General features: G+C 37.3%; 1 protein-coding gene across 2 annotated transcripts in view; it reads right to left on the reverse strand.

The window, feature by feature from the left end:
* The window catches only part of ANKFN1 (ankyrin repeat and fibronectin type III domain containing 1), a 69,880-nt gene that overhangs the window by 37,187 nt on the left and 9,087 nt on the right, over window positions 1-23,606 (reverse strand). For both annotated transcript variants that reach the window (XM_062591780.1, XM_062591781.1), the window contains 3 exons: window positions 18,586-18,796; window positions 13,842-14,036; window positions 12,262-12,375 (listed from right to left, as the gene is read on the reverse strand). In XM_062591780.1, the coding sequence (XP_062447764.1) occupies window positions 12,262-12,375; window positions 13,842-14,036; window positions 18,586-18,796 (520 nt within the window). The remainder of the gene's footprint in view (window positions 1-12,261; window positions 12,376-13,841; window positions 14,037-18,585; window positions 18,797-23,606) is intronic.

Consider the following 23,606-nt stretch of genomic DNA (forward strand, 5'->3'; position numbering starts at 1 on the left):
ACATTTCTCTTTACACAGCCAAGTAATGCCAAGATTTTGCTCTTTTTTTTTTGTTAGCTTACCTTGTGGTGGCTGAGTCCCATGAAATTGAAAATCTATGAGGAATATGATATTAGCTTGAGAGCCCTCCTTTTAAAGCATATGTACCTTCCAAGATGATACATACAAAACGTCTCAAAAGTCAATTTTTAAATTTAGTTTTAAAAACTTCACATTTGTAAAGAACCCTGCCTCTCAGTTTTAATAAAAATTTCCATAAATACTTTTGAGCAGCTGTGTTAGAATGTTGCCTTTCCTCCTTGTTTCAAAATACTTCTGAACATATATCAACAGTATTTTACCTACTTGCCTGAAATTCTTCAAATTTCTGGATGCACTGAAACATTGCTTTTTTTTGATAGAATGTCATTCTCTGACTTCTATCATTCCCAAAGAAGCTCGTAACAAATTGGATTTTTTTGCTTTTGTTTTTAATTGACATTTTTTCCCTCATTCCATCATTTTACTGCTTACACTGAGAAGCTTTTTTAAAAAAATCATGAAAGTGCAGATTGACTTAAGTCATTTACCAATTATTAAATTTACATTCCTTGTTACACAGTGCCAAAATTTAACTTTCTATCACAATGGCTGTCTAAAAATAATATTCTACTATACTTATTTATTGAGTTTTAATCTTTTTAGAAAGATATGAATACCAGTATCCATAATCTACAGACGAGAAAATGAAGGCAAGGAGAAACAGTACCTTGTTCACTCAACAGGCCCCAAAAGAAGAAGAGACAAACTCCTATGACCTATGCTATATCCCTATTTATTAAGTCAGTGTTGCTAACAATTTCTGGATATGCAGGATGTACATAACTCATTCTGGTACCTATAGAAAACTACACATCCATAGTCTTACCCTTGCAATTAAGCTAGATCTAAAAATGATGTCACTTTGTGCATGAGCAACCCAGCATGAAGGCATCGATAAATCTTTGCCCGTTTTTCAGAGAGTCTCTCTGTGAGAGATTGCTCTGGCAGTAAAATAAAAATATCACGTACCTGTGTAATTCTAAAGTTCTTGGGACTTTAAGAAAGAATAAAAGGCAGGCTACCCTCAGCATTTTAGAAGCTGAATATAAAAATGCTCAAGCATAAAAACTTGAAGATGTAGAAGGTCCTTTATAAGAACCCAGGAACAAGAGCTGGTCTTGTAGATTGTATCAACTGTGCTGTAAAAGACCTGAAAGCTGCTGGGTGAATTAAGGATGGAGTATGTTCCATTCCTGTTCTGAATACCCGAAAGGCCCGCTTTGTCTTGAACACTGAATGTCTTCGCTGTTGCGGGTTTCCATCTGACACTTCATGTTATGTCAGAGTAAGGATAGTTTTTGTGTTTAATATATTAGTGACTATGTGTTTTAATGAAGGTGCCCTGTATTTCAGAGCTAGCAAATGCACGATGTGTTGCTGCGGTCGCCAAGATAAGTAGTAATTTTTAAATAAACAGCAGTATAAACAGTTACATAAAACTCATGTAAATTGCTGGCACATAATTTTAGACTGGCTTCAGTTATGTAACTTACTTCTGGCCAAGTGTTTTTTTAATTCTCAATTCATGCACTTAGAAATAAAGGGACAAGTTTCTTTTCACCTGTTTCTTTTCTATTCGCTATCTTTCTGGTACACTGAGCATACCTTCAAGAGCTCATCAGAGAGACAGATGGACAGACAAGAGACAAAGTGAAGGTACAAAACATCTCCTGATCTTATTGTAGACCCATTCGGGAAAGTGGCATCTTCCTCTAAGCAAACAGCCCAAATCACAGTAGAATGTCACTTCTCTTGGCATTTGTTTTTACTCACACTTCCAATTATTCCCTACATTGCTGTGTAGCTTAAATAGATTGAAAGACATGATTTATGTTGCCAAGTTGGTGGGAACTACTGAACAGTGTACTGAGCTGGGGTTCTGGGTCTGATTCTTTCATTTGCTTCGGGTTTGCTGTGTGACCTTGGGTAAACCATTGTGCCACTGCAGCTTTAAATCCAGACTCTTCAGGAGCAAGGATGTTCTCTCTTCCCCTTCCTCCCTATTTCCAGGGCCTAGGCTCAAGGACACTGTGATCCTAGCTAGTGTTCCCAAGGACCCTCACACACAGAACCACAGAATCAATAAGGTTGGAAGGGACCTCTGCATATCATCTAGTCCAGCCTCCCTGCTCCTAGGGTCACCTAGACCATGTTAGGCAGGGCTGCATTCAGGCAGGTTTTGAGTATTTCCAGAGCAGGAGACTCCACAACCTCTCTGGGCAACCTGTTCTGGTGCTAAGAGAGTGTTACTGTCACCCAGAAGTGGATGAGGGCATTTGTCCTAAACCTGGGGTCTTACTGCTAAATATGTTTTAAAGGGGTTTCTGATTTTAGAGCTCTCATTCTTTCTGTTTTACATTTCAAAGGAAGCTATAGAACAATGTATTATTATTTGTATAATAATAACAAATAACATTTTTTTCTGTCTGCTGATCTTTAAAAAGTAATTATAATTTACACTCATAGTATCTTAGCAGCTTGATTCAAGGACATTGAGCACTGTCATTTGTTTGAATAAAGATAAGATGAACAGGAATTGTCACAGTCTCAGGTGGCAAAGATAACAATAGCTGATTCTGCAGCACTCAAACAGCAGTCAGCTGAAAGAGGTTTTCTTTCATCCCAATATCACCTATACTAAATCACTGACTGTCCTATTTCAGATCACTGTATCAACAAGAGCTGAACAGGTTTCCCTAAGGACACTGTTGCCAAATCTTGGTCTATGGACTACTGTTTCTCTGAAAGGAACATTTTGTAATTCAGACTACTAAATCCCTTCTTAATCCAGCCTAGAAAAGAGAGTTCAGAGCAGCTAGGAGTTTGTCAGTGGACACAGCATCATCTCAGATGGAGAACAGAGCTGAGTGAATACTGTAAACAAGCTCTACATTTATTCATTCAATTTTTGCAGATTTCGGTTCTGGCTCTCATGTTTGGGAACTCTCCATAGAATGATAGCAGAAAGACAAGTCACACCAGCTGCATGGAATACTTGCAGAGATCCCTGCATGGTGCCTCCACTGAGAAGTTTGGCACTGAGGAGTCTGTATGTGTTCCCATTTTTCACATGAAGTTTGTAATCCACCCATAAATGCAGGCTAACTCAGAACACTCAGAGTCTGTGACATTTTGCTTGATGAGTGTAGATAGGGACAATATGATACAAGCCACAACATTTACAAAAGGGACAGGCGAACTTTTCCTTTGTTTGTTTGGAGACTGGAATTTATTACAGCACCTAAGGGATTCAGACATATTGCTGTGCAAACACAGAAGTTAAAACAATGTAGTCATGGCCTGGCATTATGACTTCTAGGTATCACACAAATTAAAAATGGGGTTCCTACCTGTCTTAAATACCAGCCTTCGTTATTTTGGATTTTATCTATTATTTCAGTTGTTTCTATAAACTCATTCAAGCTGTTTTTACTGAAATGGTAGGAACATTAGTAAGGCTGAAGAGGAATGAAGAAAAGCGGTGAACAACACTGTGTCCACCTAAAGTAAATAAAGCTTTACTGTGCTACAGTGTGAAAGAGAAGAGTATGGCAGACTATGCCTAGAGAGTATATCTTCATTTGAAATGTCCAGGGGTGTGAGTAATAAGCTACTGCTAGTTTCTGAGAAATTTTTAAAATGTTCAAATACTTTATTCATTTGTAGTAAAGCTCCTTCCAAACAGCTGTGGATTCCTTTACCTTTTATGCCTGCTAATAATAACAGATGAATTTAAATCACCTTTTCTGTGATATTGTTTCAGGATATTCCTTTGACTGAGGCCAGAAAAATCAAGGCATAAAAGAGATCATTATAGGCAGCATCATGACAGTGGGCTCAGTACTAAAGAAACATCTTTGCTTGATCTTGGTTTCACCAGTTCATTTTATGGCAGATATATATTACATTCATGACGTATCATTTCTTATTGCTTTGCAGTAAAATTCTTACCGACAGAAAATATGAAAAGGATTGACTGTTTCCTCTGAAGTATTTAATTAATGTTGTCCACCTGCTAACAATTCTTTATCTGCTGGTAGTGAGGTCAGTTAATGCAGTGGAAGAAGGAATTTCTTCCTTTTTGTTAGCGCGAATGAAATTTCTTACTAACAGTTATAAATAACTAAAAATACACGCTGTGGAGGTGCATATTGCCTTCCAATGCAGGCCAGTGGTTAAAAATCTAATGCAGAACTCTACATTGTAACAGCATAAACCCACTCTTGCTGTGAAAAGGAAAGTAGGAGAAAACACGTTAGAACTGTGAAAGGGGACTGCAGAATAAATGAAGCTCTGGCAAAAGGCTAGAAAGGTGGAACAGGCTCAGGCTCCAGCTTTGCAATTTTCCACTCCCAAGTGCGTAGTTTTTACTCATGTAATCTGTGTAACCAAAGCCGTTTGGGAAGCTTATGAAAGTAAGGACTACTCATCTGTGGGTTAGGTACAGCTTCTTCCCAAAACATAACACATTCAAATCTGATAAAAACGACCAGTTGGGAAAATGCAAACAACAACAAAAACAATCATTTGTCAAAACGTACAAGACATTCACAAAGTGGAACACTGCACAGCAATGTCAACAAAGAAAGAAAATACACAAATCTGTATTTCAATTAACCAATTTAATGGGATTGCAGTGCTTTTCCTTTGAAGCCCTTGTAATCTTTTTTTTTTTTTTTTTTTTTTTTTTAAGAGTGGAGCCTTATCTGAATAGAGGCTGATTGATTACATTTGAGGCATTTATTTCTTTCTAAACTAATACCTACAGTAATTTAAAGTGCTTTCTCTTCTCCATAACACTGCAGCCAGTTGTCATGGGCAAAACACTCCTGATTTGGGGAATTTTTACTTAATTAAATTTATTGCCCATTAACACAAACTTCTAATCACTGATTCAGGTATTGAGAGAAAACAAACAAACAAACAAACACTTAAGTAAACACCTTTCCTCCCCCTCTTCCAGGCTCAGCTTAAGCTAAACACCTATCCTACCTCTTTCATAGTCCCTGCAGCCCCTGATTTCACCATGGGTTATGCTTAGTCCTTGCCAACTCCTTCAGGGAGGCAATGGGCAGCACAGGAGTTTGGGGTGCAACCTGCTACTCCCCTGTGTTTCTTGCTGGCCCTCCTCTGCTCCTCACCGTCCCCACTCAGGTGCAAGTTGCCTTGGCTGTGCTCCTTGGAGGGCCCCGGCCCTGGTGTGAATTGCCCAAGGGCTGCAGTCTCTTAAGGGTGCACCCTTGGTCATGAAACAGCTCCTTCCAAGAGCACTTCTCCAGCCCCATATCTTCTCAAACATCTCTCTGTGTGTCTCCTTAGACATCTGCTCATGCATCTCCTCCCCTATTGGCTCCTGCTCTTAAAACTGAGCTAGGATGCTGTGGGCTCCTCTGATGGCTGATGTTTTTGAGTGTGATGGAGTGTCTTCATTGGTTTCAGAGCTGGCTGGGCCTCGCTGTGATCAGCAACTGTCAGTTCCTGGCATCTTCCCACACAAGCACCACTGCAGCCTTGGGCTACCAAAACCTGCCATGTGTGCCCAACACAACACTCAGGCATGAGCTAATTGGGTACCCATGCATGAACCAATTGGGTGCTCACCCATGAGTTAACAGGGTACTCGTGTGAACCAGTTGGGCAGTCATAAGTAATTTAATTGGGTGCTCATGCATGCACTGATTGGGTGCTCATGCATAAATTAGTTGGGTACTCATGCACAAACTAATTGGGCACTCATGCATGAATGCATTAAACTCTGCAATTTATGCTCAATATACCTGGTAAGATCTTGAAGCAAATCTAAGGGCCTAGTTTCAAATTTATATTCATTTATCAGTCCTATGCATCAGATCTAATCACTAGAAGAATATCAGCTTCTGAGTGGACAGGTAAAGTGACTACTTCAGAGCCTCTGCACATATATGTGGACAAGGAAAGACCATGATGGACCACAAAAGACTTCAGCAATAAAGCGGTGAGAACAGAAACATTACCCCATTCCCTCTGAAGAGATTCTGCTACTTAATCTTATTAGCAGCTAACATTGTTAAGTTTGCAGTAAGGAAGCATTACCAAACCCATGGATCAAAAGATCTGCTAAAGAAGGGCTCTCCTTCGAGACAGAAAAAGAAGGTCTTGGGTTCCAGTCCTGTCACTGACTATAGGAAATTCACCTCTTCTATGCTAGCTTCCCTGTCTATAAACTAGAAGCTTTACTGTTTAGCGACATGCAAAGCATTTTTTAAAATGCTTATTAATGCTGTTAAGTCAAAGCAAATGTAAAAGGTAAAGCAATGTCTAAACTTAAGCCTCATCATGATATGAGCCTTTTTCTCAGATACACCAAAGACAGACAAAAACAGACCCTAGACGTCTGGGTTTTCTCACAGTCATTCATCTTGAGCTACTGTTCAAAATTCTTATAAAACACAAAGCAGGAGGAAAGAATGATTGAATTGAATAATGTGTGTCTGATCCACTACATTACTTAATTATACTCTCATTTAATATGTAATCCAACCTCAAAGGTGTCTTTAAATACATAGCAGGCTTAACAGAAAATTTAAGAACTTCTACTGCACTACAGACATTGAAAGGAGTTAGAAAGGTTTGTTGTAACATTTAAACATTTCTGTAGTTGCTATGCATAAAAATAGAAGTCATATTGCACAGTCCTGTTAGCTACCAAAATGTAATGTGCAAATAAATTGCCCAGGAGACCTAATAAAATGCCATAAATGAAGTACTGTAAAAAATATCAGACCACACCTATTCAGCAGGATAAATTCAAATGTCTTACAAAGAAATGTATTCTCTTTCCTTTTTTATGGAGTAAAGAACAGATTTGAGGAAAGAAAGAATGAGTTTCAGAATACACACAAACTTTGACTAATAAGTGAAAAACATTTCAAAATTAAGTTGAATTCTGCTACAAACTGGAACAGGATCAGGGTGTGACAAAGAATCTACTTTATAAGGATGTACAGATATTAATGTTAAAGCAGCCCAGTTTCATACATAAGATCCACTTCCATAAGCATTCACTTCCACATCCAGAGTTCTTTCAGAATTCAAGCAAAGCTCAGCCTTACTATCTTCTACTTTGAGTGGCACTGCAATGTGAACAGTTACCAAGAAAGCAGAAGAAAAGATGGAGTGGAGGTATCTCGTATTTTACACACACACATGCACTTGCAAATAAATAAGCAAATACACACAAGTATGTCCTTTGTGTAAACTCTACCTGATGGACTAGCCAAACCTCTGTGGAGCCAAACCCCCACAGTACTGGTCCTGCCTATGCAATACTGGAAGGATCACTGCAGGAAGCCTGCAATCCAAATTCAGTCAAATACGGCAGGTCTACTACAGATAAACAGATCAAATACACAATTACAAAATTTGTAGTAAGTGTGTGTGTGTATGCGCACAGTGACAATCAGAGGCCCAGTCAGATTCGCGAGATTATTTGGTTGTAGAACGATTATTCCTGTAAGTCAAACATGCAGAATCACACAAAATTCCTAAGACAGTTTTTATAAAATTCTTGAGGCTTTTCACACAGAAATTTTTAATGAAAGATTTCCACTGACAAAGTGAGATCTCAATTGATAACCTCAGACAATGATTTTTTGGGGCTGCAGAACACATAATATATAGGCCCACCTTGGCAAACTTCCTCATCCTGTGATCTTGGATGCTGACCTTTAATGAAAAGGCAGCTCAGTAAACCAAACCAAGTCTGTTCCTTTGGTTGAGACTTCCAGTGACGACATCAAATTGCACCAACTCTCCTGGACAAATGTATTTGCCTATAATCAACATGTTCCACTCAGGCCACTGAACTGGATCAGACAGCAACATATTTTGCCTACTGCACATCTTACTAAGGCTGAACCAATGATTTAAAAATAATTTATTCTAATGCAAAAAATTTTGAAAAGACCACAAATTGGCTAGGAGGAAGGGAAGCAGTAGGTGATCTTTTGTCAAAAATTGAACAACACATAACGCTCTTTCCTGATCTAAGCTAAGCTGCCTCTTTAAAAGAAAAAAGAGTTACATTGACATCAAAAAAGAAAAAATCTTCTCTCCATCCAACAGAAATCTTAGAAGTTGGGCAATCCTGACAAACATAAGTTATTCCACTATAACAAACAAACAAAAAACTTAAGGACTAAAGCAGCCGAGACAACTTAGCATTGCTACCTGGAAAATAACATGGTATCTGAGTCCATAGCTATATTCAAACAGAAAGTAGATCAGCTCTGTTTGCCACATAAATGAGGTTCAGATTTTCCTCTCTTTCTCTCTCTTCAAACATAAATAGCTCATCTCTCAAATAAATTAGCTCAACTTTGGTACAGAAGCTGCCTTAATTTTTTGCAAAAATGTTTGCTCAGGAAATTGTAAATAAAGTACAAATTCAGATTTTCCATTGCATGGTGGTCCTTCTCAGTAGGTAATGTTCAGCACGGTGTCCACTTTTCTTCCTTATCCTATACTTGGGGATTAGAGTACTATTATGACAGCTTTTGATAGGAAATAGATGCAAAATATTATGCAATAAGAGGAGGCTAAACTATACTTATTCATCACAGAAGCAAAACAATAATCAGGTTTAAAATGAGCAGAAAATAAGTGTAATCTTTTTCTTTGAATTGAACTGATTTTTTTGTGTGTGTGTGTTGTGTACTATATGTGAACACCATCAGAAAGGCTAACAGGTAAAAGACAGCAATTCTTAAAAGCCCTCCAAGCACCTACTACCCAGCTCCAATGTGTCTGTGTCTAGAAGCCTATCTGGATAATGATGCTGCTGTGATATTTTGCGTCAACGTAGTTAAGAGTAGTGTAGCTCTGGGGTAAAAAAACATCATGCAGTAACAACATGAGCAGTGTGTACAAAATGTTGTATAATAAGGTTCACCTTATTTTCAAACTCTGGCAAGTTATTTTGTGTGATAGTGTAGAACATTTTGATTGCAGTTTCAAAGACACAAAACCAACGCAGGTCTTAATATTTCCATGATGGTTTGTATAGTTTGACTTCAGGGCAAGATTAACCAAGGACAGGGGCTTTTCTTCTCAGTATTACAGTGATGCTTCACATCCTTCTTAAAGCTGGCTGGAGTAGTGTGTCTCTGGCTTTAAATCTCTCTCTAGTGCAGAAAAGATTATTACTATTATTATTGATTTATGTCATGCCTGTCTGCTTCCAACCTCAAAACACTTTACTAAGTTACAATATACATAGGAATAATTTCATTGCAGCCACCACTACACTGTACCCTTCTCTGTAGGGAAACTGAAGGGAGCCATTAGGATGGTGCCTGCAACATTAAACAACAATCCAAGAGAGGAAGTAAAGAATACGCTGGCTCCTTAAAGCAATGGCTCCACAGAATGCAATCACTGAACTGCCATCCAGCTGGGACACCAAAGTCAATACCCATTCACCATGTGTGGTTAAAATTAAATCTCCTAATGAAGTGAGAGGGTTTTAGTGGTTAGAGAGTGAGTGCAAAGTATTATTCTCCTCTATTATTATTTGTAAGTTATATAGCTAACATGGGAAAGGATCACACACAAGAAAATAGCAAACAGACAATGTTCCAAGCCTAGCTTCGAAATGACATTTGAGCAAATAAAACTTTGGAAAAATATGTAAAAAAAAAAAAAAAAAGACACAAAAAGGGAACTGGCAGTTTCTCAATGTTTTTAAGGAACTAAACTAAACTGAAGTGATGTCAGGTTTTTATCCTCTATGAAGTCCGGAGAAAGAACATTATTAGCATTTCTTAATGAGCAAGTATTCCCTAAACACTACTAGAAGTGCTCCTGTACTTTTCTTCACTAAAAAAAGAAGTATCAGGGAAAAAATCTGTAACAGTTTATTTTTGGTCCTGAATTAGCAAAACGCTTAGATGATTTTCAGGATTGGGGATTTCTATATCAGATTAAAAAGATCCTCAGACAGTGCTATCAAGCTCTTTTCATGGCTAGTAATTGCTAGCTGGTTCTAATCTTTCAAGTGATCATTTGGAAGGTTCATTTTATGGCCCCTCAAACTAGCACAAAAAAATCTCACTCCTTAATGTAATAAACAATTCTACAACCAGTGCTTAATTAATTCCCGAAAGTCACTAAAAGGAGCTATTAATGATCTTTCTTTTTATCTAACCATAAATATGCAGGTCTCCTGGGATAAAGGATTTTGAAAGAACATTCTGGCAGGACTAATTGTCACTTGTCAACTTGATAAAGCATAAAATGATCACCAATGAGGATAATTCAAAATGCAAGAGCACTGCTATCTAGTCTGATTAGAAAGTTAGGTCATGTTGGATTAAATTTCTCTTAATATTGTACTTACCAAAAAGAGAACAGAGCTGTGGCATGGTGCAAAACAGATTCAAACCAAATGTATATGCAAGAGGAGAAAACCACAACCTTTAGAAAATATTTTTAAAAAATTGATTGTATTTGAGGATTTCCTTTACTGTGGAAATACCAACATTTATGATAAATTGTGGACAATGCATCAGAGTTGCACAAAATCTGCTTATTACAAAGTGCAGGCTAGTATTTTCAAGAGAATTTAAGTGTTTTAGGAGCCCAACTACCATTTGCACTAGTAAATCAGGCAGTAGAAAGCCCTTAAATAAAATCTAGTTTCTCGGCAACCCAAACCCATTGTTGAAAATTAGATTTAGGCTCTTAAAGGGCTTTGATGTTTTTCAAAATCACACTTCCTGCAGCACTCCAGAGCTGACTAGGTATAATACAGTAATTTACCCTTCTACTGAGGTTATAAACAATGGAATCACTTTGACGGTCTTAGTCATGTCTGGGGGTTGTTCGTAGGTTCTTTTTTTGTTTTTTTTGTTTTTTTTTTTTTTAAAAACACTGTAAAAAAAATTCTACTGGACAAACTCAGCTATGAAGTGTGTGTGTCGGAGGGCGGGGGGAGGAGAGGAGGAGAGAATCTGCCTATTCCAAAATAAACTTATGCAGTCCTTTGTGTGCAGATACTAGTTGGGCCTGGGCACCTGCATTTCCCACCCTCAGAGGAGCCCCACAAACTATTGGGCACTCTCCTGGACTGGTGCTCTCTGAACATCTCCTGCTGGAGCAATCACTGCGACACACACACACAAAGATGAAACACACTGCCCCACAGCCCAGTCATTATGGTTCTTGCTACTGATACGAAAATCCACGGTTCAGATACCTCTCCAACAAATTTTTAATTATTAATGCAAGCTGGAACAGACACAACAGGAAGACAGAGATAGAAGTAGAAGGAAATCAACTAAGAGGATGTTCAGAGTCCCCATTTTTTGCCCTCCCTGAGGCAGGCAAAGGTGGTGCCAGTTCTTTAGAACAGTGCTTTTATGTGGAAGGAGGTTCCTGATATGTATGCCAGGGTTCCACTGGAAGATGGAGGTTTCTGATTGCTGCACTTAGCTTGGAAGAGCTTACTGTTCCAAACATTTTATAAAATCTGAAAGTTCCTTTAAACATGAAAATTTAAAATTTCTCATTTTTGTTCTAACCTGCAATAAAACTTTTTTTAAAGTTGGAATTTCCTGTGGAACAGAAACTCTGTTCTGAAACCATTTCTATTCAAGAGAGCTATTCAGAGGGAAGCATTTTCCTATTCATTCCACTTCACAACTAACTGGTGCCACCCCAAATGTATTGCTCTTCCAGGAATGATGTGGCAGCCCTGGAATAGCTAATTAGTTGGGCTGTATGATGCTGTTGCCAGAAGTTTCAGCTTCCAGAGGCATTCCTTTAAGAAATGGTGGTGTGGGTTTGGCATTTACAAAGATACACATGGTTTCAGAGGCCCACAGGCACCAAGAGTTAGCTTGTGTTTTATAGCTGGCTCATCTCAACTCATTCACTGAGCTGATGTCCCAACCACAGCGAGTCAAGCAAACTTCATCAAAACACTAAAGGAGAAAGCTTTTGGTTAACTTAATTTTCTTTTTTGAAAATTTCTTTTTCTGGGGAAAAAATCCATTCCTACAGTTATTGACAGCAAAAATGATTAAATTCAAATACATCCGAATTACAGTGCAATATACTCTCTTGTAGATAAATATCCTTGTCACTTAGGCCTCAAAGTTTTGCACATTGTTAAGATAAATGAAAGATGTCTAAAATCAGTACCTTTATATTTGGTCACTACAGCTGAGTTGACACTCAGAGGTTCTTGGAAGGTGACAGTGAGTGATGTACTGCTTGTTACCATGAGACAGACATTGGTTGGCGCCTCAGGGGCTCCTGGGAGAGAAGAGAAAACATCAGCTCTTCAGCACAACAAATCCTATTCAAACAATGTTTCTGTGTCTTCAAAGAACCCACTGAAAATCACCCTGCAATTGTGAGCTTCGGGTTGTAGGTGTTTGTGTTCTCTGCCTTTTAAGCATTTTAATTAGTGCCCCTGTTAACAATATCCTGCAGACACCATTTGTTTCTATCATGGTTTTGGGCTCCTTTTGGTTAAAAATATCTTCCTGCATATATGTAACCCAATAAAATAGATTCATGCTAATTATGTCAATGAAAAGCCCCTATAAATCTCTTGGGGTGGGTAAGAGGGGAGAGAAAGGACAAAACCACAAAGAGCTAATTAAACCTTTATGGTTTCACTAACAAACTCAAATTTATCAAATGACAGAAACCATTTTTACATTATGAGATTCAGAAATTTTGTATTCTACAAATGTTTCAGTGTAGCAGTTCCAAAGTATATTTGTCAATTTAAGCTTAATGTCTTTTAAAACAATGCTGAATTGTTTTAAATTCAGAAATCAAACACAGAATGTCATGATTTAATGATGGTGTGAATAACAGTTTTTTCATTATAACTTACAATACTGCTGAATTTGCTGTATTTAATATCTAATACAAGGAGTACCAAATTTGCCTTGAAAAAATAATTTTAGAATACAGTAACCTTGTAAAAATTATTTGTAAGTCCATTTATATACAGGTGGCTGTAAAGATGTTAATGGCAATGATTGTACTTCATTGAATACAATACAGTTAAGAGGTTTAAATGTGAAACAGTTTGGCCCTGTTTGTTTGCTCCTTGCCATGAGTCCAAAATTACTTTTACTTTGGGTACAGACTCACTTGCAGAACTGTTTAAAGTGGTCCAATCTGTGACTGTTCTCATACGTACATGTCAAAAAAAAAAAAGATTACGTTTTCACAGATTTTTATGTGAGAATTTGAATTCCACTGTTTGGTCAAGTATTTAAAATTCCATTCTTCTAAAACAGAAATGTTTAAAACGAATTTTAAATTACAACAGAAAAAAGGCCAAAGTTCTGTCCCTCTTTCTTCTAGTCATATATTCTTAATAGATCTATTTTAAATTTTGATCACACTAAATGAAACCCAGAAGCAACTGTGAAGAGAAAGAAGCAGGACAGAATGCTTAGATCCTGAACCAAAACTTTGTAGGCCTCCTCTTATCAGTTTTAAGCAATCTGCTCCTAAAGGAGCTGTGTGCTTGATGCTCTCATATTTTTGATACTCTTTTGTTCTAACATCAATTCTCTTCTCATTATGGGTAATGCTATTTAGTTGTATTTCTCAGCTTTCCCACTTTAACACTTGTCTTGTTGTGAGTATCTTGTTGTGAGCAGTGTTGTATCAAAACATCTTTCTTTGACAAAGGCAGAGTATTCTCAGCTGCAGAGTTCTTGTCTTGAACTTCATAATTACTTTCTTCTACTTACTAGCATGCTCGTAGCCTGCCTTCATGCGCTTGTATAGCCTGTATCTCCATTCCCATGCTTTTAGTTGCTTCTCTTTTTCTGTGTTGTCGATATCAAGGCCTTCATTCATCACTTGTGCAGACAACTCAGTAACTCGCTGCTGTGCTTCCTGAACCAACGTGCTCAGATGTGCTGACCTGCTTTCCATGTTAATAACTACCAAGAAAAGGGAAAAGTAAATAATCGCTTGATAGACTTACGCGATAAAATTGTGGCCTTAGGCATTCAAATATAATCCATATAAGATCAATCCTTGCAACACTGTCTTCTGGTAGATGTCCTGTAGTCAAGCGGATTACAGCCATGCCAATTTATACCACTTGAGGATCTGGTCACTTGAATAAATTAAGCAAGTTTTGCTTCCTAGTGTTTCTCACACACTTTAGAATGTCTTAAATAGATTGAAATAGACTGTTTTAAGTTGGTGGAACATTAAAAAAAGAACTAAAACAATTAAACATTTTGTTTTCTATCCAGCCTCTACTTAACCACATCATCATTAGGTTCCACAGAAAAGAGAGGCTGGTATCGGTTATAGATAAACACGTACAATATATAAATCTCTGTAAGTGAAGAGAGATCTATTTGGCATACCTAAGAATGAGTGCTGTGTTTAAGGGCCCTGGCTGGCCTTCAACAGATCTCTTTCCAGGTTTTCTTTGTGCCTTAGGGCCCCATATACATATATATCTATAGTGAACAATTTGACACACAGACGTTTTTCTCCAATGTACAGACAATTTCTGTCTGTTTCTTGTCTATTCTGTTTGAATAGACAATTTCTATTCAACATATATTTGTCCCTCAAATTTGTCCCTATTCAACATGTATTTGTCCATACAAACTTCTGAGTGCTATATAAAGATGAAAATGACAGTAACATAGGTTACAAGCTAAAACAGGCTTTGGTCCCATGTTCTTACGACTGCCCTAAATCAGCTCCTATGCAGTGTAACATGTAGAATCAATCACTATTTTCAGAACTGCTCTTAGCCTGAGCTTGTTCAACAGGTTAGAAAATGTAACTTGTAAAGCTGCTTAATGTGAGAAGTAATGCAACAACTGATCTGACGTTCAATGCACAGGAAATCACATACAAGAGAAGGAATTCTAAAACCACAGAAAATAAATTTTATCTAGTATCTGGTAATTTTGCAAAGAGCTCTCAGATACTCTTGATTTAAAAGGCCCCTATTTATCCAAAATGTTTCACTGCCACAAGCCACAACTCTTAGCAATGATGGGCAGTTGCTGCACAGAGACAGCCAGGCTCCTGGTTTCTCTAAGGTTTTTACAGGAACAGCATGAGACTTGCACAGGCTGCACTGATCATTTACTTGTATAAGAAAGGAGTAGACATCTATGAAAACATCAAAATGTTGTATAAGAGATCAAGACTCTGACTGGCTTTTGACACCAAAATGCCACATGACAGAAGATATCTGCCAGGCACATAAGAACGTATTATTCCTAACCTGGAATCATAGGATTACAGGATAATTCAGGTTGGAAGGGACCTTTTCTAGTCTAATCTCCTGTTTAAAACAGTGTCAGCTCTTAGGTCAGGTTACTCAGACTTGATCCACTCTAGTCTCAAAAACTTCCCAGAAAAAACTCAGGCTTTATAACCATTCTGGACAACTCATTCCACTGCTTTGCTGTCCTTAGGTGAAAGAATTTTTCCTCTTATCCAGTCTGAACCTTTTTTTTCCTTTTTTTTTTTTTTTTTTTTTTTAGTACTTATATCTATTATCTCTCATCACAGTATCACAATCAGTTTAACAGAGTCTAAGGATAACCCTGCATACTACCGTGAAAAGTGCCACTGGATTTTTAAAAACCACAGGGGGAGAGCAAAGAATTACTTAACACCTCTGACATCCAAACGGGTTTTTTTGAAGAAGGTTTGCCTCTAAGATTTTGCTTTCAGAAGCTGGCTTGCTGCCATCCTGCTTGAAGTCTGATCATTCTTCATATGGACATCAGAGACATAGGCCAGGCTTACTGGAATCTGCCGGTATACTCAGTACTGGCTGTTTACTGGGAGGCCAAAGGTGACGGGGTTTCCTGGATCCACGCCTACAACAAGCATGCAACACATCTGAAAGCACACTAGGACTGAGAGAGGAGATTTTATGGGCCAGAACTTCAGGTGATTGTGAATTGGCATTGGTTCAAGTTCCCACTGAGGATCTGGCTGTATTTCTTTAATCAAGATCCACATTTGTCAGGTCTTGGAAACATGTCAAATCAGCCACTGGACATTTTAATCTTGTTTTTATTTGGGTTTGCATGAACAAGCCAAGCCAGAAACATGTGATGAATAACAGTAACTGAAAAGACCCAGCAGTGAAAGTTCTGCCTCCTCCCCACTAAGTTAATATTCTAAGTGCTGTACTCTCTGATCCTGCTTACTTTGTCTTTAAGAGATGCTTGGTTCCTGGTAAGATTTATACATTCTGAGCTCCATGTGGAAGTGAAGATCATAGTTTTATTTTCTATGGTTTTATCCTCTGTTCTGCCTATTCCAGGCAGCAGTCCAGGTGATACAGCTGGAAGATATCTATCTTCAAGATCTTCTTTTCTATAGCATTATGTTAGCAGCTACACTGAGATTCCAGCTGGATGCCTATGATTAAGATAACAGAAGAGCAAGAGCCTTCCCTCTAGGAAGGCTTCTGTACGGAAAGGGCCTTCACCTTGCAGTTTCCCAGGTCTGTGCATATGTCCTCAACAGTCACATGCAACCAGATTAAGTGATGTTTATGTCTTGTCCCAAAACTGAGGTGAGTCAGAATTTTCCCTTGAGAACCCCACCCCTCCCACACAGCCTGGAGAAGTTTTGCTCATTTACCCACCATAGACAAATGAAAATGCTCCTGCTGAGTGCTGGATCATGCTCTTACAGCCCTGAGATCATAAAACAGAGTGGATTTCATTCTAACAGGGTCGGATGTTAGGGAGGCAGGCAGAAAGGCTGAAGAAAATAGGAAGTGATTGCTGTCAGTTCCACAAGAATAAAGCCAAATGGAAACACGCTGCAAACCTTTGAGCGCTGAAAATATTTTTTTGCATTTTGCTTTCAAGTAGTAACTTGAAGCCCTTAACAAAAAAAATACCAATCAATTGCCTTTTATTGAGAAAGCTTGATCCACTATTTCAATCAGAAAAATCAAGATAAGTGAAGTGGAAATTTGGTGCGTATATTTTGAAATGGAAATGAGGTGGTTATATATTCATATTCTCTGTGTTCATAGGCATGTTTGCATTAATTACAGGAAATGAATACTAATTTATGATTGCTCCTACTCGCCATCAGACTGCATTTATTTACAGATGAGGTCAATGAAAAATTAGTTTAGTCTTTTTTACTGCTGTTTAGAACACTCAAGACTGTGTTTTCCTCTAGATTTGTCATGGTTAATGAATGTTGCTTCAGCAGTCAATCATGTACTCTAAATGCTGTCACACTTTTTTTTAAAGCCTCAGTCATGAACCATGACAGAAAAATAAACAAATAAATATAAAGCTAAAAAACTCTTTTCACTGAGCAGCTACACTATGCAAAAATCTCCAGGGAAGGTTAAAGGAGGCCAGAATAAATGATAATATAAGTGCTGTGGACATAGAAAAGCAATAAAGGTGTACCAACACTGAGGGTCTGGCAAAAAACTCAACACACACACATGCACATGCACACACTCTCCAGTAAAAAAACTGGCAATGTTAGTAGCCTCAAGGTGCAATTTCCTGGAGCACTGAGATTGACATGCCAGCACTAAATGTTGTTAATTTAACTAACTTGAAATTAATGGCAGAGTCTGCAGTGGCCGAACCCCTCAAACACAGTCTCATTATGGCCTTGCTGGGAATGTCCTAAATATAGGCATTGACAGTTTAAAACAAATTCACATACATTGGTGTATTTTTAGACACAAGTAAGGCGTCAGAGTTTGTGTCATAGTTTACAGTTGATTAATTGGGTTGGTAAGTTACCATGCAATCCACAAATTGTGCATAAAAATGCCCATGAAGGAATACAAAGGATAGTTTTATAACTTCAATAAGTAGTTATAAACAATATTGGTATTCCAGTAAAGTGAGAAGACCTGTCTCATGCTAAGATTTTCACTGGTTCTGTAGGACTTTGAAGTTCTCATTCGAATGGGATTTTGGGTGATATGAAGACTAGGACTGAAGAGTTATGAGCAGGAGTCTGAAGTAATGGAAACTGTAGATTTCAACACAGTCTGTTTCCTGAAGGCATCAGGGCCAAGATCAAAAGGATTAACAGTATAACCCATAGTCAAGATAATACATTATCCTTTCATTTTTGATGACAAACTCCATATTCCAGTCTACAATCTTTGGATTACTCACTTAGGTCCTCTTTACATATTTTTAAAGATTTCTTCTCAGTACTGATACTAACTCAATTCCCCCAGTGTTAATCAGGTTAAAAGTTCAACCTGATTCATCAGTTGGTATTTCTGACTTAAGAGAACAAAATGTATCTGCTGAGTATGCATCCAACAGGCAGACAGTCCTTCAAATACCCTTCAGCATTGTGGTATTATTGCTGGTATCATCATCTTAATGATAAAAGCAGTCAAACTTCGTGCATAACATAATTAATTTTCCAAAACAACAGTAAACCTAATCTCTTACCGGCAATTACCTAAGCCAATTCGTGTTCCTTACTTACAGTGTGGGCTTTCCTTCGCCCCAACCTGTAGAAGGGTCCTAGCAATAGGGACGTTGTTTGTCAAAATGGCAATATCCAAAGGAGTTAGTCCCTCACTGTTTGGTGTGTTTAGGTCCAGTTCCTCTGGTGTGTACTGATAGAGAAGAATCTGAACAGCATCCAGATCTTGCTGTTCCACGGCCTCAAACATAGCTTCATTGCACTGGAAATTCTGTATATTAATAAAAACAGAAATTCAGTACAACTTTTCAAATGCTAGTGTTTTAAAATAAATTGAAATAATTGTATTTTTGAGACTGCTATAAAATACTGACCCTCCAGCCTCAACTTAGGTTCAATTAGAAACATGCAAATTATTTTCAGCAAAACTCTGCTTGCTCTGCTTCCTGACTGGTGTGCTTGCGCTTAGTTCAGTTTTGTGGAAGGATTAAAATGAGATTTCAAAACCACCCAGAACAAACCTACACTTATATAGAGATCTGTCCCGAATTCAAACTACATGAATGATAATGCATATTTTCAGTGTGAAACTGGATGAAAAATTATGATTTTGGCAGAGGTTTGGTCTCCTGAGTTCTTCAGACCCAAAACTCAAAATAAAAACCTGAGGTATACAAATTCAGGTGATCAAAATCCAAATCAAGGAAGCCATTCTGGAGAAAAATTTTAGAGCTTCAGCATGAGCTAGAAATATCAAATCACTCTAAACACTTCACAGTCATTTCCAGATGCTCATATTTTCACATTTAACTTGTAATTAGAAGCTTTGAAATGCACAAGTCCTTAAACAGAAAAGTAGAAATGAGACTGAATAAACTAAATGTCCAGTCTGTGTATTCAAAAAAGATACATCTGAATACCAAAGAACATAAACAGATAAGCAAATAAGCAAAGCTGAGAACACAAATTGCACGGACTGTCAGGCTGGAAGGGCTCTTTTCCCCACCAATGACAAGGAGATAGATGGAGAACTGTATGATACAAAGAAACCGATCATTTCTTAATTGAGCTGCAGAGAAGCAGGTGCAGGATGCTAGCATGGCCTGCAGGTTTCTGTTATGAAAACATCCTTCTGGAGCCTACAGTAATGACACATTACTTGCCAAGTTTCTTTAAATTCTCTCCCAGTGTCCCATTGTCATAATTACCCAATAGGTTTTCTGCTTCTTTTAAGAATGAATTAGTAGAAGCAAGAGGCTCAGTAAAGCAAGTAGAGCTCAGCATGTGGTCACATAACAGAGCAGAGATCTATGTACACATATTGCGCCAATGGACATACTAAAGAAATGCATACACAAGAGAGCAAGTGATACAGATGCTTGATGTAAACTAGCTTCCTGTGTCTTGAAACTCACAGGGAAGAAACACAGAGATAAATTTTATAAAATACCATATCATTTATGATATGACATAAATACTGAACTGAAATCCTAAAAAGAGACTCTTCTACTATGATCAGAAGTCAACATTTCAATCACATCAAAACACTTCATTTTCCCTTTTTAAATGGATATAATTATATTTGGCATATTCTTGCACAACTTTTGCTCTCAGTGAAACAATACTTTTGATAGCACATTGATTTGCTGGAACATCTTTCATCTGCTTTAAAAATGTAGACTAGGGATTTGCAAGCAGTTCTGAAAACTACAGCAGTAGCCCATGGCAGAGTCCACAGCCACAACTGGAATCTTCATCACCTCTGCAGATGTCTTTTCAGCTGCTCTGGAAGGTAAAAGGGTCTTCAGAAAGAAATTCTGGGGCCGGACAGAGATCTTTGGGGCCAAAAAATCTGGAAATTGCTGTTTTTAAGAACTGTTTTTATTGCAGATCCAATAAATGAATTGGATACAACCAGCTAAGCTGCCCCAGGTACCTTTTAGGAAGGGAGAATATAGCTAGTGTTTTGTTTGTAAAGTACTGGCATCACTCTAAGAAACTCAAAAGATGGCATTGTCTTAATATTTTAATATGGATCCCAACTAAGCTGAATCTTAAGGATCATCAGAACAAGTTAGATGTGCATAAGATGATCTTTATTCCAAATTTTTAATGCACAAAAATGTTAGATGAAATGAACTATGCAACAATGAAGGAATCAGAAGACTCGTGCAAACTTAAGAGATCTAATTTAGACAGCTAAGTTAGGAAAGCTAGCTCACTCTGAGGAAGTCTTTTTTTTTTTGGGGGGGGGGGTAGTTTCCATGCTAAATAGAAGATAACACTTAAACAAGTATCTCATGATAATGCGTCTCTATCAAATTCCTGTTTGGATTGTAAGATCAAGATTTCATCTCATTATCAAATACTTAGATCATATTTCAGTGTTAAGTGCAAGAAATCTTGAAATAAGAGATAGCTGAATGGTCGGCAGCTAGGCTTGTCAGTCTCTATCCATTCCCTCTGCTCAAGGCAAAAGACTTCCTTTAAGAACAAATACTGTCTTCAGGCAGCACACCTTAGAAAAGATGTTGTCCAGTATTTCTCTAATTTTAAGATAAAGCTTAAAATGTCAGATAATTTTACTGCAATGCACCAATATTTCCTTTCATTCCAGCAGCTCCACATGTATGCTGTCTTGCTTATGTAACACATCCTCCTGAAATCAGAGATTTCTTTCACTCAGGGGATTCTCCCCTAGCCCTTAAGTGATTAAGTGCTCTGAAATGCTCTAGAAATGATTTTTTTTAATTAATTTTAAGTATAAAATATTTTAATTAACAGTATGATTCTGATAGATATTAAGTGTCTCCAACTCACACTCAAATTAGTAACACACATTTAACAGCTGTATGTCACTGTACAAAATTAACATGAATAGATCATTGATGTTCCAGCTAAAGAAAAAGAAAGCTATGCTTCTTTGTGCCTTGAAACTCTATTCTTATGGGTGAAGTGTGAACTGATGCACTACTTTTTCACATGAACGATTAGAAAAGCAAAATATGTACACTAATTCTCCAATAATATTTACATATAATCAAAAAAGGATTAATTTCATCCCAACTCACATTCATTTCAAATTCTCTCTTTAGCAATTTTGGAACTTTCATTATATTGTCATTTTAAAATAAAAGTAATTTATGATTCAGTAGCACCTCCACATTTATCGACTCAGAAAACCAGCAAAATTATATTACTTTTGTAACTTGATCACAGCTAGTAAAATCTACTTAACAACAAATTCATAAAGAGCTTATTACAAAGGGAATCAGTTGAAGTTAACTGAATGACTATATTAGTTTCAATTTTTACTGGTTAAGTTCATTTGAGGAAACATTGGCTAACACTCTGAACACAGAATAAAAAGGTAGAGCTGATGATACTAATCAATGACAAGCTTGTGGTACAGACTCAGGACAGAACTAGGTATTTCTCTGTTTGAATTTCCTCTTCTTCTGTAGCACTGGGTACATACATAGCTTTCCCCTTTCTGAAATCAGAATAATCATTTTCTTTTAACCAGCTTCATGGTATGTGCACAAGGCTCAAATGAATTAGTATTTGCAAACTGCTATCTAAGTGCTGGATACCATAATTTGGTTTTAATTCAGATTCTGAATGAAACTCAAATCTTATACTGCATCTCAGGAGTTTCTTGTATTATACAAAAACAGAAAAACTGGAACATAATTAAAAAAGAAAGGCTAAATTCTGCAGAATCAGTGTTACAGCTGAAAATAACTCAGTTACTTTGGTTGACAAAAGCATTTGGCACTTTTCAAATACATACCTACACTTTAACAATAGATTTTACTCATCTGAATTATTGTAAAATTCTTTTCAAACTGTTGTTTGAATTGTTATTTTTGGATTCAATTATCAAGATTTAGACCTGTCTAGATGCCTTTGAAAATGCATCTTTGGATTTTTGTTTGCCAAACTAAATATCTAAAGTATTTCTGAAATTTTGGCCCTCCATAATTTGCTGAACAGAATCTAAGCACATGCTTAAGTTAGTTCCTCGTGAATGTTCTTGCCAGCACATGTATTGGCAGGAATGTTTCACCAAAAATGCAAAAATAAAAGCAAATTTCTATTTCTTCATTTCATTAGAAATCTGATTGAAAAAGCTGCACTCACTTAAACAAGAAACAGAGCATGAAGTTTATAACCTACTTCATCCAATCTAAACAGTTCTGAGACCAAATTGCAAATATCAGGTTTTCCAAATGAACAATTCAGACACAACCAATAGTCTGAAATATGTTGGCATGTCTAGTAACTTCAAAGAGAGAAAAAAACATGGGACTTGTGATATGGCCTTTCTAGCTAGGCATGTATGTAATCCTTCAGGCACACGGTAGTATGCATCTAACCATAACAGATATATTTCAGTCAAACAACATCCTGGTGAGACAGCAAAATATTTACCACATTTTCAACCACACCAGTAAATTTCCCCAATTTGCATTGGAAGTCTGCACTGAGTCCAGCTCTCCAGGCCCAGAAAATGTTCTATACTCCACATCAACTTTTTCCCAACTATTTGCTGGACATCTTTGTATGATTATATTGTTTTCTGCAAAAAGTTAATCATATGCTATTTAAAAGAGTCTTTAATATTTCAGTATTATTCAGATATATCCAGACCAGGAGTATGAAATTCAAACTGTGCTAAGATGACGATGTAATATCATTAGACCTACATGTTCAATTTTAGTTCACTTGGTACTGTCACAAATATTAACAAGAGCCTTCTGATTTTTGTTTTCATTTACATCTCCAAGATAATTTTTTTCTGCTATGAAAAGACGAACCACTGAATTCAAACAGAAACTGAATCACATTTACAAATGATCAGGCAAAGTTTAGGAACAATTTTTATGTTTCTTTTTCCTTGACTCAGTCCTGCAACCTCTAATCATTAGCTTTAGACAGCTATGCTATGTGATTAATTTATTTAGGTGTTACACTGGTGCACAAATGTATATACTGAAAAGGACTACAGTACTGCTTTGCTGTAAGTAATAACCATGTTCCAGTAAGTGATTCAGTGCTGGAGTGTTTAGAAATGCAAT

The sequence above is a fragment of the Rhea pennata genome, chromosome 19 (genome assembly GCF_028389875.1).
Source record: "Rhea pennata isolate bPtePen1 chromosome 19, bPtePen1.pri, whole genome shotgun sequence".
Lineage (NCBI taxonomy): Eukaryota > Metazoa > Chordata > Aves > Rheiformes > Rheidae > Rhea > Rhea pennata.